Source organism: Pezoporus flaviventris, unplaced genomic scaffold, assembly GCF_033815535.1.
Source record: "Pezoporus flaviventris isolate CSIRO_AGI_PZ_B2104156 unplaced genomic scaffold, CSIRO_AGI_Pfla_v1 ptg000010l, whole genome shotgun sequence".
Classification (NCBI taxonomy): domain Eukaryota; kingdom Metazoa; phylum Chordata; class Aves; order Psittaciformes; family Psittacidae; genus Pezoporus; species Pezoporus flaviventris.
In genome coordinates this window covers 2,711,605-2,728,264 of record NW_026892558.1, presented here as the reverse complement: position 1 = coordinate 2,728,264, position 16,660 = coordinate 2,711,605, and the positions used below count along the sequence as shown (strand labels likewise).

Here is a 16,660-nt window from a genome sequence, read left to right as displayed (position 1 = left end):
TGGGATCTTCAAACTGCTGTAGCTGAGGTGGAGCATATCATCACTATAAGGGCTCTGGAAAACTCATCCAGAGCAAAGCAAATTAGGCATTGAAATCAGTTCATCAGAGAGCACATTGTGACTAAATCACTTTGCTTCTACTAATATTTCTATGTAACAACTTCAAAACCTACAAGATTTAGTCAAAAGGTTTAAGGGTCTGACATCAATATAGTGAGCTTTCTCCCCTCAAAGAATGGATCCTACCACTTCACATGGCATATTCTCCTAAGATTACTTTGACCTCGTTTGGAAGGCACAATCCCAGTTTGGTAGATAAAGAAGTTGATGTAGAGGCTCTCGAAGGTCCTTTCTGACCTAAATGATTCTGTGAGCGGCAGGTAAGTCCATGGCAGGCAGAAACAGGGACCTTGGGCTCTGCTCTCATAGATGCTGCACAGTGTCTATGACTACCACCAAGAACAAGAGCAGTCTCTGAAGTTGATGGAACTCATAACAACCTTTCATACTGTACCTTGCAAAAGAAAACACCTGGGCATACCGATGTTAAATGAGATCCCCCTGCTCTCACAGTTGGCAAGTGAAGCAGAAATGTTCTATGTCCTTAGATTAATTTTCACTTCACTCGGGCTGCAGCACAAAAAAATCACACTGCTGCATGTGTGTTTCTGCCATTTGAGAGTTGTGTTGACTGGTCCACTACAAGATGGTGCTTGAAAGACAGAGCTGAAAGAGAAGGTGCGGTGGGCACAAAGAAAGAGGGAGAAGCAACAAGTGTTCTGTTACGTAGGTTCGTTAAATTATTAGACTACCTCCTTGGCGACAACAAACACAAAAAAAAGATGGTTTTCACTTCTCCTGGTGACCAGCCGTTGATGCCAATGTCACTGGAATTAAGTGGTTTAAACCACTTTACCATCTTCATCTATAATGCTACCTGATGTAGTAGATGTCTAACTGATCATGAACTTTCAGTATATGGTTGCAGTTGTGAATAAAATGTGTCACTATAAACTGTCATGTAAAAAAAATAAAATATAAGCAAGAGAAAATGGTCATACATCTTTGTATGCACTATGTGGTAATGGCTCTTCTGAATTACTGCATCCGGTTCTGATATTTCATCTCTGAGGGTTTGAGATGTTGGTGGGAGTTACAAAAGGACCTGCAGAAATTAGTTGGGTTCTAAAAAGTATGAGAGGCGTATGAAGCTTAATCTAAACATATGGTGACTGAGTAGGGCAACACTGTACCAGGAAGCAATTAGTAGCGACAGGAAGCTTTTTAATACAGTATAGCGAGGAAAAATAAAATCCAGTGGCTGGAAGCTAAAGACAGAAATGGCATTTCTAATGCAAGGCTGGTTTTCTTTCTAGAAGAACCAGAGTAATGAAAAAAAAATAAAATCAAGAGCTGTAATTCTTGTACAAGAGCTCATGTATCCCGGGAGATTCAAGCAATTGAGGTTAAAAGCTATTAACCCATGAACCTCCTGATTATCCACCTAGGATATTTTGAAAGGCTTGGCTAGATTTGTTTCTTTACAGTGTGACAAATCTGTCTGGATTTTCATAATAAACAGCATCAGAAATGTCCATCCACCAAGACAAAGTCAGCTTCCCAAGATAGCCTGCTTATCTTCCAAATTGAAGATTTTTAATTAGAAAAAACAAAACAACAAAAGTGTTTCCATGAACCAGCCCTAAATTCGTGTGATCTTCCAGAGAAGAGGAGTGGCTTTCATATTTCTGTCCTTTAAAAGCAGTTCATTGATACCTACATGTACCTCACAAGTAACCTTAGAAAAGTGTATTCACCCATCTGTCAAATCTCAGAGGTGCTCCATTTCTAGATTTCCTGTTTGATCTGCTCCCCTAACTTCACAGACAGTTTACATGTTTGTACAGTTGACCATAGCTGTGATACCCTGAGGATATGTTTTTCATAATGACTTTGACAGCTCCTGGCAAAGTGGCACTGACATTCTGATCTTGATCTGTCTTCACATCTCAACACACAGATCACAGAATTAACAGAGTGGTTTGAGTTCAAGGGGATCTTTAAGCTCATCCAGTTCCAACCCCTGCCACGGGCACGGACACCTTCCACTAGAGCAGCTTGCTCCAAGCCCCTGTGTCCAACCTGGCCTTGAACACTGCCAGGGATGGGGCAGCCACAGCTTCTCTGGGCACCCTGTGCCAGCGCCTCAGCACCCTCACAGCAAAGAGCTTCTGCCTAAGAGCTCATCTCAGTCTCCCCTCTGGCAGGTTAAAGCCATTCCCCTTGGCCTGTCCCTACAGGCCCTTGTCCAAAGCCCCTCTCCCTTTGTAGACCCCCTTCAGGTACTGGAAGCTGCTCTTAGGTGTTCCCAGAGCCTTTTCTTTATCATTTGAGGATTGTTTGGCTCTGCTACCCAATACCACAACAGCAGTATGAATTGAGCAAACAGCCACTCCAGCTAATCAGCTAATGCTAACGCTGTTCCCTTCTCATCTGTCCTCTTACTCTCTCTACAACTGGTCTCATATACTACCCAATACAGCTCTGCTGCAACAGCTGCAGGTGTAACAGCAGGAGCTAAAGCAGAAACAGCCCTAAATGACATAGCAAAATCCAGGGTACATCTGCAGGCTGCTCACCCACATCTGATAAGCCCACCTTGCAGACCATACTTCCAAATCAACACCACTACCCCCTGTGCTTTCTAGGTCATCTCTCCCACAGATTGCCATGCATCTTTGTTTAGAGGTTTTCCTACTGTAAAATGTGTCACCTAGAATGATTTATTGGAGAGTATACCGAATTCTTGTTTTAGGTACACTTTGGTGTTTTTTATTTTCACAGTAGCTGTATCAAAACATGACCAGTTGCTGACAAGCAGCAGTGGGTACATTTTCAGCTGCTGTCCTGGCCAATGAGGTCTGATGGCCCAAGGCCTTACTGAAAAATGCGATTTTGTCTGAAAAATGTGATTTTGATGAATCCAACTGATTAGACATCTATTTTGTAGCCACTGGGGACAAAGCTCCAGATTTGTCATACTGAAGAACTCACTGTACAAATTGACAGGCCCAAAAGCATAAAGCTCATGTCTTCTCTCACCTGTGAAAGGCTTCTGTGGTGTCAACACCTAAGTCTTACATTGAAATCTTCAACTCGGACCAGTGGCAGAGAACATCATAACCCAACCAATATAACAGAAAGATCATCATATCACTAAGACAGCTTCTTGGCAGCAGAAAATGCTTTAAGCATGAAGACTCAAAACCCCAGTAAATTGTAAAACATTAAAAAGACAACAGAGGAATCAAGGCTCTAGGACTGCACCAGGTAGAACGTTTTACCTGATTTCCCATGTCCTGGGTTCAGCAGAACTAACCAAAAAAGTATTCCATTCCACAGCACGTCATGCCCAGTATATAAACTGGGGGCAGTTACCCACAAGGGCTAGATCACTGCTTGGGTCGGGCTGGGTATCAGTCGGTGGGTGGCGAGCTATTGTATTCTTTTCCCTCATTATTTCCCTTATCATTACTATTATTGGTGGTAGCAGCAGTGGTTTGTGTTATACATGCTACTGGACTGTTCTTATCTCAACCCATTGGAGTTACATTATTTCAATTCTCCTTCCCATCCCTTCGGGACTGGGGGGAAGAAGACGGGGAGTGAGCAAACGGCTGCATGTTTTCTGGGTTGCCAGCTGGGCTTAAATCATGACACCCCACAAGAATGTTGTAAGATTTGTAATACATAGTGAAAGATAAAAAGCAAAAGGTATTTTTGCTTGAGCAATGGCTCAAGCAAATGGCACAAAAAAATGGCTCATTTTCTGAAGCTGTGTAATGAACTCCCCTGCACAGTAAACACATTCCAACTGCAAGCCACTCTTTAACTTTGTACATCAGTTAAGGTCTGAATTAGCTTATCTTGAGATCAATAACATGACATTCTTTGTTTCTTTCCTACTTACAATTTTCATGCGACGTTTAATCTTTACTGTTCTGATATGGACACTACTCTTGTGAAGACCGGCTATCTTGTAATTCTAATGCACTTTTATTCTCTCAGTGTGCTTTTGCTTTCAAAGTCCTTCATTTTTATCCAACAAATCACTCCTACAGAATGAGTTGTCAGTGTCTCTACACTATATATTAAGTTACATAATTAAAACATAAAGAGTAGTTGTAGAATATACATGGGTTAATACCACAGACGTATAAATAGTTTTGTGCACTTTAGACATCTCTCTGGAGACCTATAAATATATACAAGTAAAATCAGGTCAGTAAAATGCAGTCTGCAAGTTTTCCATTTGGTTGAAAGAATTATTCATCACAGGAAGGCTTGTTTTCAATTCATTTCAACAGCCTGAAGTGGGGTGTCAGATTAAGACCCTCAGAGGATGTCTAGTGATGACACAGCAAGAAAGGTGATTAAAGGTAAATAGTAAACAATTTATGACACAGTACTCACCACACTCTCACCTCCAGTTCTAATATATATATTATATATATATAAAATTATATATATAATATATATAATACAGTTCTATTTTATTTTATTATATTCTTGGCTTTCAGACAGTAGGCAAATGTATAAATAAAATCCACAACACACTTATGTGCAATGTGTGTTGCAGCCTTTAACTCAAAATCCCCCTCTTTCAGATCCATAGTCATTAACACGACATAGACTTTGAAACTGACATCTTTTATTGATGTTATAACCTTTGAAATTTTTGTCTAACTTGTGCAGCTTGAGCCTGTTTGTATAAAAAAAACACCTGCATCCTGAACCTCTTTGTCTGTCAAGAGGCTAAACATATTAAGAATAGTAGTGGCATTCAGTGCCTTGCACATAGTATGTATTTTGCAGTCAAGAGTTTTGCTTCCCTATCCTGCAAGCAATGATGCTTCACTGTTTCTGACAAGAAAGAGTATATAGAGGGGGAAATCTATACTTATTAATATTCTCACATCTTTATGCTACATTCACTTCTTTTATATGCCAAGGGCCTAAACTGGAGACTTTACAGACTACACAAAGAAGGCAACAAAAGGATAGATGATAGATAGATAGATGATAGATAGATAGATAGATAGATAGATAGATAGATAGATAGATAGCAACATACATAGATAATTAACCATTTTTCCCTTCCTCTGAGTGAAAAATTGCAGCCTACTTTGGTTCATTTTCTAAAGAACCTTAACTAGTTAAATCAGCAAGTACTGTTCATACAGGATCAGGTTACAGCAACAGGAATTGCAGCATTGCTGTGATTCAGTGACACTGGATGGGTTTTGGCAGGTCAGGCTTTGCACTTCTGCTTGCCTTTGAAATGCTATCAACTCCACAGCTACAGTGGTGTACAGTTAACACAATGAAGGTTTTTTAAACAAAATATGTCATTTAACCAGGGAGTGTTTTATTTACACATAGGTATTAATTGTAAACTTATTTTAATTCATTTTATTTGTTCTTTCACCTACAGTCTTTCTAAAATATCCCTGCTACTTACTGAACTTGATACTATACATGACTTAGGACTTTTAACTTCTACAACTGAGGTTCCAGGAAGATACCCCAATTATTCACCCTGTACCTGTACCTGTATTTATGCAGATGGCCTGTGATAGCTATGGAGCTCTTGAGGCACGACTATAGCCAGTTTCCTCACTATGCACATGGCTCTCCATGACCCTTCAGATACATGCCAGTCAAAAGGATCCTGCCACAAATCAGTACAAAAAGTTCAACAGCACATCAGTGCTTCTCAGATTTTAAAAGCAGTGTCAATAAAGGAAATACTACAGTCTTATCTATATAGAACATTTTTCTCTACTAGGCCCTGGAAGGATTTCAATTTAAACTATGGGTATTTTAGAATACATATTCTCTTATAAAGGAAGCCTTGGGCCAGTGTCCTCTGTGTGCATCAATACTGTCATGTTGGGACATTCTTCACCCAAGTCCCACCCTCCCAAACTGTCACTGTCACATTGACACATAGCATTGGTGGGAGAACAGAAATAGGAGAGACCAGGACATGGAAGTCCCCATCCTGTGTACTGCACAGGTGAATATGGCATATTACAAAATGGCCCCAAAGCCTTGAAGGGGTTAAACAGCACAGCGTGTGTGTATCCCTGGCATCTTCTGTGCCATGGGGAGTAGTACCAAGCAGCCAAAGAAGGTTGCAAATCTCATTTTTCATACAGCCTGCACTCAAGTTATGCTTTATACAAACAGAGAGAGGTCTCTTTAGTCATTCCCTCGGGTGTTGGTACCTGGTGCCTGTGTCACTGCCACTCTTCACTGCTCCGTCATCCGTGAAATTAAAGGTGCCGGTCCAATTTGCCAATTCCTCACCATTCTGCCAGCTAAACTGCAGTCCTCTAACAAGAAAACGAGGCAGTTTATATTTGATATCATTCATTAAGTCTATCAGCATGAGTTCTCAATGTCCTTTTTCTTAACACAGAAATGCGACTATGACACATTCATCAAAACCAATAACATATCAAGAACCAAAAGACATCATCTCAAGGTGGAAAGAACCAATTTTCCCCTCCCATAGACTTTACAAGTCATTGGCTGAAAACAATACCAGACTCCCCAGCCAAACTGGGAGGCCAGTAATCATCTGTGCTCATAAACAACATACATACGCATGGAGTGGAGGAAGGTGCAAAAAGCTGGAGACATGGAAAACTGCAGGGCCAAAGAACTAAACCTTCCAAACTTCAATTTTACAACTACAGTAGTTAAATGTGGTGGGCACTGGGCCATTCCTCTGACTTTTTGGCCATGCTAGCAAAGGAATTTTCATTTGACGTCTTCTCTGAGTCACAGTATATTGCTTCTCTTCTTTGGGAAGATGACATTTTTAAGTCAATGCATATCACAATCATCATCTGTTTTCCAAACTTTCACAAATTCATTCCAAGACCCATGATGCCTATAGTCATCTGGAAACTACACCTAGAGTTGGGAGGAAATTTCACATGAATTTAAAAGGCTGAGTCTGAAGAAACATTTGACAACACAAGTCAAGTCTTTCCCTTAGCTTAGAAGTCAACGAAAAAGAATCCTGCAGATTGTTATTTTTAATCTTCTCCTTTTTAACCCAATTTCATGATTTCAGAAGCCTGGCAGCTGAGTTGTGAACATTTGGTGCTGCCAATACTGAAAGTTAACTTCCCGGTTGGGCTCTGCAGGGACAGCCAGGAAGCAATCTGCCAGCCTGCTTTGCCCACATGAAAGGGCATTCAGTAGGACCCCATTAGTTTTCATGGTCCACAGGCTTATTACAATGGCTGGAAAATTTCTCAGACCACATCCATCCTCCAGGCCAATTGGCAGCAGTTACAAACACAGAAAATTAAGACGGGACAACAACATGAGGTGTGAAAATAATGACTCCTGGCTTCCTGCAGCAGAGAAGTGGAGCGGCTCTAAACAGCTCCAAAAACATATAGTAGGAGTTCATTTGTTCTGTATTGTGGAAATGTATGCATGTAACTTCTGGTTGTCAGCTAGTTTAAGACAACCTTGTCTAAATATCTGCAGTGCGGGCATTTTCACATGACCTAGTTGAACTGGTTCTTAAAAATCACAGAATCACAGACTGGTTTGGGTTGAAAGGACACTAAAGCTCATCCCTGCCACGGGCAGGGACACCTTCCACTATGAACTGGTTCTTAAAAATCACAGAATCACAAACTGGTTTGGGTTGAAGGGACACTAAAGCTCATCCCTGCCACGGGCAGGGACACCTTCCATTAGAGCAGCTTGCTCCAAGCCTCTGTGTCCAACCTGGCCTTGAACACTGCCAGGGATGGGGCAGCCACAGCTTCTCTGGGCACCCTGTGCCAGCGCCTCAGCACCCTCACAGGGAAGAGCTTCTGCCTAAGAGTTCATCTCAATCTCCCCTCTGGCAGGTTAAAGAGCCATCCTAAGCTGTTCCCCTCCCTTCTCAAGCTGCCTCCCACAAAAAAAGGTAGGAGAGAAGCACTATGAAAATCTTAAAAAAGCTTCCTCTGACTCTTCCAAATGCATTTTCATTTCTTGCATGTTCTCCTGTAATCTAATTTTGCTTTTAAGTGTAAAAAAGGAATATTTCAAATTACAGAAGCCAAATTTTTGCTCATGGGAGATCCATTCTTATTACTTCTTACTTAAATACATTAATGCAATTTTCCTGTTTTCCAAGAAAATCAAAACAAGCCAAAGAGACTGTGCTGATCCCCATAAGAAAAATGAGATGATATTGCATACTTACACCTTCACTTTTAGGCTTGTTGAAATAAACACTTGTGATTATCTACCATGTACCACAGTCTAACACATTTTTTTGCCATACTGGAACTGGTATGGAAAAATATTTTTTTGAATGTGCATGTCTCTTTAAAAGGCATCTATATATATGGCCTTAAAAATATGTTTTAATTGCTAAGGCAGCACTGAATAATACATGGGGAGAAAGGGTAGAAGTGTGGGAAAAACAAGCTGGAATTGCACTTTTTAATTGGTTTTAAACTAGATATTTTGGGCTTAGATATGAAACTGTATTAATCTAGATTAATAGCTGGTGTCGTTGTATCCTTCAGAGGTGAACTTTCCTAAAGCATAGCTAACATCCTGGCAAATAACAGCAGGAGGTAAAGCTCCAGGGAGGGGGGTGAATCTGTCCATAAAGCAAAAGAGATGATAAAACCACTCTATTGCCTTCCTCTCATCAAGCCTTTTTTGGGAACAGGGCGTACTGCAGCTGAGGCTTCAAGTTTAAAGGAGGACATGCACATTTTGGGTAATATCCAAGAGGAGATCAGGAAGACTAACACTGAGGAATGGTAGGTATGTCTTATGATGAACAGCTTAAAATACTTAGCTTTGAAATGGCAGAATACGGGATCCAATTGAGGTACAAAAATATTTAACACAGGCAAGAAAGGGTTGAGGTATGACTCTTCAACATGGTAAGCACAAAGCACAAAGTGCTGAGCTGAGGTTAGGGTCAGGAGTAAGCCAAGTGTCTGCCCCTGAATGTGACAGGGAAAGGGGTCCACAGGGTGCTCTTCTTTCAACTCCAGATACTCCAGAGGTTAAGAACACATAGACTTGAGTACACACAAAACGCACTACCAAAGAAGCATTACACAGCTTATAGGACTGAGGCTGAGACCAAGCTGCTGCTCTGCTTTTTCTGGCATGGTGGAACAATAAACTTCTTCCTCCTAGTAAGAACAACTTCCATGAATAATGGTTTGTAGTATACAGACTAAGTAGAAATCAAGAATGAGACATTTAAAAAGCACTGACCTGAGTTAATTCTGTTTCTAACAAGATTACTGAGAGTTCTACCATTGATTTCAATCAGCCTTGAGCTGGGAGATTTCAATTTAAAAGTATAAAGTTTTGTAATCCTCTCAGCTGTCAGTAGTAAATGTTCATAAAAGCTGTCTGGCCAAATCTGCAACAGCCTGAGAAAGTAGGAAACAGACTTCAACTGCTCCATCAGTATATTTCTTTGGCATATTACTGTAGTTAAATTCACTCTCAGCAGTAACTGCATTTAAATAGGTAAACAAAGAAGAGGTGAATTAAACTGTGAATCAGAATTGCATTAGGAAAGCACATGCAGGATGGAAACAGAAAAGGAAAAGAAAAAGCAGCAGAACAAATAAAAGAAGGAAAGCAGAGGAAATTACTTAGACATAGATGTCTCCCATGTAATTTAGACAGTGCATGTCAAAGAGTTTAAAAAACAGAAAAGCTAATTTTAAACGTGGGATCATTACCAATGATTACCAGTGATGGAACTTCGCCATTTGCTCAATTTGCCCTAATGCTATTTCCTTCTAAAATTAGTACATTTCCCCAATGTGTGATGATGATGATGACAAGGAAAGGCTTTTTAAAAAATGCAATAACCAGAAACACTCTTACTGCAGAGATGCTATGTCCTGCCCAGTCACTGTAAGCAAATTTCTCATTAAGGTTTATGGGCATCACTAAGCACAGGACTTACCCCCAACAAATAAGAGTATGAGTAATGTGCCTTACATTAGAGAAACTCTGTGAAGTGGGATGTCTTAGCAACAAAGACCTTAAGTTTCAGGTAAATGTCAAAGCAATATTTTGATCCTAATTAGGAATGGTAAATGTTGAATCAGTATGTGGTCAAATAAACACTGGCGCAATGTAAGTGTAGCAGGAGAGGGTGAAAAAAAACAGAAAATTAACAAAACAGCAGTAATTCTGAAGTGCTTGTCAAGACCAGCTGTCAAGAAGCAGCAGGAAGCAAAGCAAAAAGCCTGTTGCCACAATTCAAACAAGAGACAACTCCTGCAGAAGCGGAGATTTTAATAGCAGAGGATATCAAGCAATTATGAGTCTTTTGAACTGTAAGGCAAGAATGAACAAGTGGATAGATTGCAGCATGAAGACTCATATCCATGCTGCCATCCCACTGAGATCCCACCTCAGGGTTGTCTCACCACCTTTCTAAAGCACGGAGGGAAGGTGACAATTCAGCTCAGACAAGAAGCAAGGCTTTTAAAAGGGAGCTATTCTACAGTTAACAAAGGGGGAAGACCCAACAGACTTCAAGCTCAGCTGGCAGTCCTGTCTGGGCTTTAACCAGAGAGCAGGCCATGAGTATGCAGCAGAATTTTTTCAAGAGAGACCCACTTGCTTGGAAGGTATAAGAGCAGTTTGGTGGACACGGCTGAGTAATTAAGTGATCAACATCTGTGGGTAACAAGGACCCAGTGACAACAAGGGCATTACACAAGTGGTGCAAGGAGAGGGCATGGAAAAGTACCCCTGCCACTCCAGTGCCAACACATTCCCCAAAAACCACCAGCTCATCTCATATAATCCCAGCCAGCAAGCTCTTTCCACTCATCTTTGAAGGTGACAGATACCACTACCCCCATCCTGCATCTGCCAGAGGAAGACTAAAACCAGAAGCAAGCAAAACCAGATAGAAAATAATGTCATTTTATATTGGTGAAATTAAGCCAAAATCTGACTCAGCTTGCTTGACTACCACAGATGGTCAAGCAAGGGGAAGCAGAGGAGTCTACAGACTCCTTCTCTGGAAAAGTGAAAGGAAGATATAAATGTCCCCAAGAGAAAGACAAATTACTTAATTTTCTTTCTGAGCTCCATCTCTTACTTGCCTTCACTAGTCCTACTCTTTATTTCTAGCAATTCTCATATTCCTTCTCTATATACAGTCTTCCTATCAAAAAAGCCTTTAGGAGGTGACAGCAAGCCCAGTATTTTTGACGCCAGCTCCTACTTCAGTTAAAAGCTAATAAAATACAGATTGATTCTGTATATACCATTATACTGTAATAATTACATTTCTATAGGCCTGGTCATGTTGTTGCATTACAGGGTTTCGAACTACCCAAACACAGGAAACACAGACAGTCCAGGTCATGCATAGGCTCCCTAGAGTCAATGGAAAATCACTTCCTTTTCACAGTATCTCAGTTTCCCTGTTTCATAATTCTCATGCCCTTAAGAGGAGGAACTGAAGACTTCAGTGTTAAATGATCATACTACTCTCTTTGCAAATGGAAAGCAATGCCTCTAGCCTGTTAACAGCTAGGTATTAGAAAGTCAGGCGGTTAATTTTGCTGAAGATCCAGTTCCTTCTGCGAAATAAGGAAACTATGACTCACTGTGCCCATGGGGTGTATGGAAAATAAAATGAAAACAGTGGTATGCATGACTGACCTGCAGATGAGCATAATTGAAAACACTCACTAAAATGGATCAGAGAACAAGAGGAAATTGGATAAGAAATGGGAATATCAGGAGTCTCCAATGTGAGAGACTACTGTGCACAAGTGAAGAGAAGCATAATGGCCAACAGAGATAATAATAATCATAGAATTATAGAATGGTTTTTATTGGAAAGGACGTTAAAGCTCATCCAGCTCCAACCCCTGCCACGGGCACGGACACCTTCCACTAGAGCAGCTTGCTCCAAGCCCCATCCAGCTTGGCCTTGAACACTGCCAGGGATGGGGCAGCCACAGCTTCTCTGGGCACCCTGTGCCAGCGCCTCAGCACCCTCACAGGGAAGAGCTTCTGCCTAAGAGCTCATCTCAGTCTCCCCTCGGGCAGGTTAAAGCCATTCCCCTTGGCTTGTCCCTACATCCCATGTCCCAAGCCCCTCTCCAGCTTTCCTGCAGCCCCCTTAGGCACTGGAGCTGCTCTAAGGTCTTCCCTTCAGGAGCCTTCTCCAGGCTGAACCAGCCCAGCTCTCTCAGCCTGGCTCCAGAGCAGAGCTGCTCCAGCCCTTGCAGCATCTCTGTGGCCTCCTCTGGCCTTGCTGCAGCAGCTCCACATCCCTCCTGCGTTGTTGCCCCATAGCTGGATGCAGGACTGCAGGGGGGCGGGTCTCATGAAAATATGTGGCAGAGAAGGAATGATATATTCACTGAAAAGAAAGAAATCCAATAATATAGGTCCCATGAGAAGAAAAATATGGATAGAGAATGTTGGAAACAGGTACATCTGATTACATCACACATTTGGCCATATTATATCAGGGACAAGCTTGGCTCTGCATGTTACAGGAAAATGATAGTATTAAAGTGGTGGAGGAGTATATTTTGACTAGCACGAAGAGCAGATTTGGAAACATAGGTGGGAAGCTTCTGGATTCTAACCACTATTATAAAGAAAAGGGGTTTGTTTCATGTAGCACTTTTCACGTTTGGGTTAAATTTTGAATCAGATATCCACATCCAACATCTGAAAAACCTGATATAAAATCACTTCCTAAGAAAGATGAAACACACACAATGGCAAAACTCAAGTGGTCTGCTTAAAATGGGACACAGTGTTGACAAGGACATCCAGGACATCAAAGGATACCTTTCAAAATAATATGATCTTTCAGTTTCTCCTCTATGGCTGGAAGATAAACATCCAATGAGTAACAGATTATCTGCATCAATTTTATTTGTAAGAATTATTCATGATTAAAACATTATTTGTAATAATTAGGGGCAACTCAAATGCCACAACAGAATGATATGACAGCGAGGCAGATTGTTTTCTTTACAATGAAAAAATGACAATCAAGCCAAACATTTTAAGATAGATACCAGCAAATTCTGACATTTGGGATCACAGCTCACTCCAAAGATAACCTGATGCATCATCGGTACCACAAGCAGTCTCACCACAGCATTAGCAATCTGACTGAGCTAATCACTTTGCATCTCACTTTTCCAGAACTAATATGTTCAGTATCAGGGCAAATGCCCCTAAACTGCAGTATATTCTTCAGCATACCCACAGTGCCCCATTTGCACTAAGGGCTCATGCTGAAGATGATGAACAAAATGCCATTTAGAGTTGATGTGCCTGTACCCAGCATCAGTCACAGGGGTAGGTAGTGCTCCCTCTCTCCGTGGACAGAAGCGAATGGCTCAATCTCCTCCTACCTCCAAACTGCTGACTGCACAAGATTTTCAGCTAGGACAATGAAAAGCCTAGCTTTGGCTGTGGTTGTTCTTATGGAGAATGCCATGAAACTACCAGTGACAGAGACTGCTTTTAAGGTTTTCATCGTGAGCATTAAAGCATAGAAGTAGCTAAATAAAGAGAACGTAGCAGGACAGTGACTATCTGCGGGACTGATGAAAAAGCAAAATGGATGCAAGCAACAGAGGGCAAGGATGCCTCAAAGAAATGAGAGGTTAAGTTCACAGTTTGCCTGAGGGAGGAATGGACTGCTGAGCAATGAATACACTTGAATTAAAGAATGAGAAATGAAACGAAAAAGCTATCAAGGGTAAGAATGAGGAACAGCGAAAAGTAAGAAAATGCAAAGCTTTGCACAGTGTTTATGTCTAAACCAAATCCAGCAAGTGAAAGATCAGGACACTCCAATCAGGTCAAAAATAAAAAACTGGATTACCAGGAGGTCTGCAACACCGGCCGTGGAGGTCAGTGATTGAGGATGTGATCATGCACAGGCTGGTGGGACATAGGTTAACACAGCTCAAATCACAAAGAATGGGTTCTGGGCTTGGCTTTCTGCGTGTGTAGCTGAGATTGAACTTTGTACCTGCCCATACACAGAGAGAGAGAAGAAGCAGCTAGTTTTCCCAAAATTATGGCATGTTGTAACAGATGGTTTTGAAGGAAATGTCACAGGGTTTAAACCACTTTGGATGACAGGCTTTGATTTACAGGTGTTGAATGCTAAGGCATTCGCATAACTCAACCATTACCTTGTCATACAGAGGCAACAGATCTGGGTCAAGAGCAGAAAGCAGATTTGGCCTAGATATTCAGCCAAATATTAAGAAGAAGCTGTTCCCATGGACAGAAGTAGGCCTAGATCCCCGCACAACAAAGTTGAAGAAAGCTGTCATGGGGTATTATATGAATTAGAATTAGGATTTACTTTTCTCTGTATTAATCAGTAAGCCGCATTTTGGCTGGTAAATGGGGCACCTGTAATTCACTGCTCCAGGTCAAGAAGCTTCTGTAGAGCTCCTAAAGCCCAGTAAAAACTCATATAACCACAGACTGATTTGGGTTGGAAGTGACCTTAAGGCTCATCCAGTTCCAAGACCCCCCGACACGGGCAGGGAGACATTCCACTAGACCCGGCTGCTCCAAGCCCTGTCCAACCTGGCCCTGAGCACTGCCAGGGGTGGGGAATAAGCACTAGAATGCTTCCATGGTTAGAACTGGATGAGTTTTAAGGTTCCTTCCAACTCAAAACATTACTGTGATTTTATGATCTTAATGGCAGAGGTGCAACACAACAGTGCTAGAATAAAGCAAATCTAGAAGGAACAGGCGCACAAACCCTGCCTGTTTTCTGCATCAGAGCCAGGGAACACAAGAGAGGAAGTAACATACTTTCATGCTCTGGTACTAAAACTTCAGCCGCTTGATGCTTTTCTTTAAAAGTGTTTAATACTACACATCAGGAAAAAAACCTCCAAGTATCATATGACAAAATTTTGGCTTTGGAACAGTTTTCACAATGAAAGCCTCTGTTGCAGCCTGTGGTAGAGTTGTGATTGTTTACAAATTTTGTCAGAGCTTTAACTCAGAGCTCACGTCTTGTGATCTCTTTTGCTGTAAGGAGACAGGAGCTTTACATAAAGCAATCAATAGCAGCAATGAGAAAGGAAAGGGGATGACTAGAGGGGATGACTTTGCAGACAGCTGAGTTAATCTATCAGCTCCCTGTTCATTCTGCCCTCTTCATCCCATTGCTGCCTCTCCTCTGAGCTCTCCCCAAGCACGGCCTCCAGTGCTCCTCATATCTCTCAGAAAGCTGATTCAGTTCCTGGTCTTGGCAAGGTCAGTTACGCAGGATGGGGATGCCAGCACCCTGTGCCCCATCCCCTTGAAATGCTCTTGGGAATACCCTGTAGTAAGAAAAGCATGGCTGGAATCTCAGCTTCTCCAGTCACTTTATGGTGATGACCATATCCAACAGATATACATATTGGTGTATACAGCCTCAAGGATTTACTGTCTCCTGAAGTTTCCAGCGCTCTTTTCCTCTAAAGAAAACCAACCAAAACCAAGACCTGCTCTGCAGCCCCATCAGGGATTCATAGAAGTGACTCACGGGTATCATGGTATTTTGCTGGGATAATATTTCACTCTGGTGAGACATGGAAAGGGTCACAGAGCTGTATGTTGAGAGATGACTCACAATGTCACCTTCAGCTTACGCTGCCTGGGAAAGATGCTTTAATGGAAAGAGACTTTAAACACTGGAATAGATCGTCTTAGGACATGGTTAGCATCTTCACAGGGTGTTATGAACAGGTCAGAGGAACACACACCAGGTATGGGGCAAGATATGGCTGTAGTTCCTCAAGAGCCCAGCTCAGGACAAAATACAACTTAGACCACATGCAGCCTCCATGTCCACACTGCAGCTACTGCTGTCACATGATCGTGCCTTACAGCATGGCACAGAATAAATGATCTCTCAAGTCACAGCCCAGGTTTATTTTCTGTGGGTTTATTCTTTACTTTCCTACTCTGTGCAAAAGAAAAAGAAAAAAAAAGCTATCTTTCTTGCGTGGGTAAGGAAAAGGGTAAAGATGTCTGAGGATTGATTTAAAACTGTTGAAAAAAATCTGCTCCAGAAATACCAAAATGGCGGTATAACCTCAAGTTATGAGCAGCTGATATTAATTACAGGGTACACACGCATAAGAGAGATGTTTTATTCTCATTTAAAAGATGTAAGGCTTTTAACTAACGCAGGCTGCCTGCATAGGAAGGCTTGCTGTTTCTTCCTGTGTGATTCTTTGAGTTATTGTACATGCCCCCTTTGACAGACCTTAGGGTAATCTCTGTTTAAAGTCTTTAATAGCTTTGAAAATGTGTTCTCCTCACTTGGCTGGGAAAAAAAAGAAAAGCAGTTTTGAACAGGCAGATTCCCTTCTTCAGCTGACTCTCACCCTGTGCAGAAGTTAGGCTGTTAAAAAAAACAGCATTCAGTGAATTTCCCACCAATAGAATATCAGTATATAACGAAGTATTGCTCTGATACTTTTCCCCTGCCAAAGCAGTCAAAGGACTGTCCTATTGATATCTCCTATGCTACAGGTTGGGAGATGAAGATATGGACCCTTTCAAC

The 16,660-nt window shown here is 41.6% G+C and overlaps 1 protein-coding gene across 8 annotated transcripts in view; it reads right to left on the bottom strand.

Annotated features, from left to right (window-relative positions):
• The window catches only part of ST8SIA5 (ST8 alpha-N-acetyl-neuraminide alpha-2,8-sialyltransferase 5), an 80,420-nt gene that overhangs the window by 24,962 nt on the left and 38,798 nt on the right, over window positions 1-16,660 (bottom strand). For 7 of the 8 annotated variants that reach the window (XM_061450560.1, XM_061450558.1, XM_061450559.1 and 4 more), the window contains one exon: window positions 6,291-6,398. The exons of the other annotated variant lie outside the window; for it this stretch is intronic. In XM_061450560.1, the coding sequence (XP_061306544.1) occupies window positions 6,291-6,398 (108 nt within the window). The remainder of the gene's footprint in view (window positions 1-6,290; window positions 6,399-16,660) is intronic. 8 annotated transcript variants of the gene reach the window in all.